The sequence below is a fragment of the Lupinus angustifolius genome, chromosome LG12 (assembly GCF_001865875.1).
Source record: "Lupinus angustifolius cultivar Tanjil chromosome LG12, LupAngTanjil_v1.0, whole genome shotgun sequence".
NCBI classification, from domain to species: Eukaryota; Viridiplantae; Streptophyta; class Magnoliopsida; order Fabales; family Fabaceae; genus Lupinus; species Lupinus angustifolius.
This window is the reverse complement of record NC_032020.1, coordinates 17,915,988-17,918,851: the sequence shown is the minus strand read 5'-3', so window position 1 is coordinate 17,918,851 and position 2,864 is coordinate 17,915,988. Positions and strand designations below refer to the sequence as shown.

Sequence of the window (2,864 nt, the reverse complement as noted above, 5' to 3'; positions counted from 1 at the left end):
ATAATGAAGATGGTGGTCGTAAGGATTGGAGTGCAGGAAGTTGTGAGTTCGAGTTTCACAATCAACAAAAAATGGGAGTTCTAGAATACCTAGATGGTAGGATGTAGGATGTTGAGGGTGTGGAATATCACCCACGACAAAATACCAACATACTAATAATTGCCGATAAAAAAAAAATGTTCTTATAACAAATCAATAAATATATGGGCGAGGTATAGTGAGGTAATGGGTCACATGGAGGCCCATATCAAGTGTGGGAGGTAAAGGCCCATTTGCACTTGTTCCTCTTCCAACTTCATATTCATTGTTTTTCCTTCTTTCCTCTCTTAGTTACTCTCATTTCATCGCCGACAACGCCGTTGCTTTTGATTCCCACTCTTTATTTCTATCATACAAACCTTATATCACCGGTAATTTCCATCTCTTATTTACACTCGAAAGAGATTAAGTAGACGCCATAACTATCCATTTTCTTTATTTCAGGTTGGTTTTTGTTACATATACAAATGATTTCATTTGATTCTACTGTTTCTGTTTTACTTATTTGTTTTCTTAAAAACATATCATTATTTAAAATTGGAGTTGGTGCCCTACATATGCTAGCTGTTAAATGTTATGCTTTTCTATACCCTTGCAAGATCTAGCATAGTTTGAGGAACATCATTTGGGTCACATAAGTGATTGTTTATCATGCTTTTATTTGATTATTGGTGATTGATAGATAACATGAATGATAGTATGTTTGTATTGTATAGAAAATCATGAAGGTGCGGTCATCAGTGAAGAAGATGTGTGAATTTTGTCGAACAGTTAAACGTAGAGGACGTGTCTTTGTGTTATGCACAGCCAATCCCAAGCACAAACAAAGACAAGGCATGTCTACCTTTGCAAATCAACACTCATCTATTCCTCAGTATGTCTTCTTTTTTCCTTTCTTTTGTGTTTTCTCATGTGTGCATGTCCTATTCATGAACTTGTAGCTTCATGCTTCCAAGGCTTATTTAGATTCAAAATGTTAGTGGCTATTACGGGGGAAATTATATATTAGCATTACAATGGGAAAAAAGCTTGGTTTTTTGTTGCTGCTGTCGTATTTTTCTTGCATTTTCTCTCCCAAACTCCAATTGTGCTATACTGCTATCTGTGTCTGGTATAAATGATAAATGCACATACAAGTGCAAATACTATACTTGGATCACCAAGATTTTCTTCATTTTCTCATTTTATGGACATGACTGATTTATTTTCATGTGCAATTATATTAACTTGAGCCTATCCAAATGCTGCTATGATCAGTTCTTTTTCATTTACTGTTTTAATGGCTATTGAATTCCGGTAATGTGATTTCTTGAATGAATTCAGGTCTTCGGAGATAAGTAGGGCGAAGCAGGAGATTGTGCCTACTCACAGTTCGAGAACAGGTCTGGCTTCTTTAATTCCACAAAGGCACAGCTTGTCCATGTTATATGGATGGAGGGTAGGCCTTGCCTCTGTTCTGGCTAAGAAGTAGAAAAGATAATTAGCAGCTTTTAATACATATATTGCAAGGAATAAATTTGAAGAAATTGATGAAGTTGTCTCCTTAAATTTATTTTGTTCTGTCCCATATTTGATGTACCACACTAATGGATTTTGTTTATCGGTTAAGATGGTGAATTATGGTATGTTTCAGTGGTCAGTGGAACACAATTTATACATCTCCACGTCCATTTACCTTATCCCTAGTGCCAGAGACACTGTGTTCTTTTAATGATCTGAAATCTATGACATGGGTAGATGTGGGTTGGAGATACAAAAGTTAGAAACTGTTGACAATTGTACTTGGTAGTAGTATTGAAGCTCCTATTAGTCAATCAGTTTTAGACTAATCTCATTATTATCCAATTGTTGTTCTGTTTTAGCCATTTATACAAGAACCGGACAGTTAACTGCACTTGAAAACGGACCAGGCTCTGCTTTGAACTTGTCAAGTGTATTAAACTAGAATAGCCTATTAAGCGAACCAGATCGTTTACTTCAAATTTTAAAAAATGTGAAATTATTCTAATGTTTTGCTTAGGAAAATGATGTATCCTTTTACTCATCATTGTATGTTATAAAATGATATTTTATTTATAAATGATTGATTTATAAGTGTTATGTCATTTTCTTGTGGGTAGAATGATTTAATAGAAGGATGTATCATTACTTTGTTTTGTTTTGTTCCAAAAAAGTGGAGAAATGTTAATCAATTATAATTGAATACTTATTATGTATAATTATGCATTTATATATATAGTTATATAATTATTAATTCGATATGAGATTATTTGATTTGGTAAGATAATTTAATTGGTTAAATTCCACTTTAAATTCCATAACATTGGTTTTGACATGCAACAATTTAAGAAAAGTATATGGGAGCAAGTGTACTGTTGAAGTGCAAAACCATTGAACTCAAATACTTCTGTAATTCAGAGGTTAAAAATTCTAGGTATATGTTTTAGCTCTTGAAGAACATAATTATCTGAAGCAAAACATTGTATACATGCTCAAGCTTCAATAATTTGTCTTTCTTAAATTCTCCCGTCAGATGATTACTAGCCATTGTGTGTTGTAGGCTTGTAGCTGGAATACCACTTATGAATGTTTGTTTGGGACGAGACAACCTTTGCGCAAGTCCTTATCCTTGTCTGTATCACTGTATGTCATATATACTTAAATTTCATTACTGAGATTAACCGTGATAAAATGAATGAGTCTAGGCCAAATAATTTTTTATTTTGATTAGATGGCCCAGCAATAATCTAGGTGTGTTTTCTTTCAACACCACTCTCTTTCTCATTTTTCAATGACCGCAATTGAAAAACTGGGATGAACCTAAG

General features: G+C 33.7%; 1 protein-coding gene across 4 annotated transcripts; it reads left to right on the top strand.

Moving 5' to 3' along the window:
• LOC109362460 lies at nucleotides 260-1,718 on the top strand. 4 transcript variants are annotated; one of them, XM_019608264.1, is made up of 3 exons: nucleotides 260-410; nucleotides 738-913; nucleotides 1,363-1,718. In XM_019608264.1, exons 2-3 carry the CDS (start codon nucleotides 762-764, stop codon nucleotides 1,508-1,510), a joined length of 300 nt encoding a protein of 99 aa, XP_019463809.1. In that variant the 5' UTR covers nucleotides 260-410; nucleotides 738-761; the 3' UTR covers nucleotides 1,511-1,718. The 4 variants fall into 4 exon arrangements, with proteins under 4 accessions (XP_019463809.1, XP_019463808.1, XP_019463810.1 ...); XM_019608263.1 differs by having other exon boundaries at nucleotides 279-410; nucleotides 756-913; XM_019608265.1 differs by lacking the exon at nucleotides 260-410 and adding an exon at nucleotides 460-483 and having other exon boundaries at nucleotides 756-913.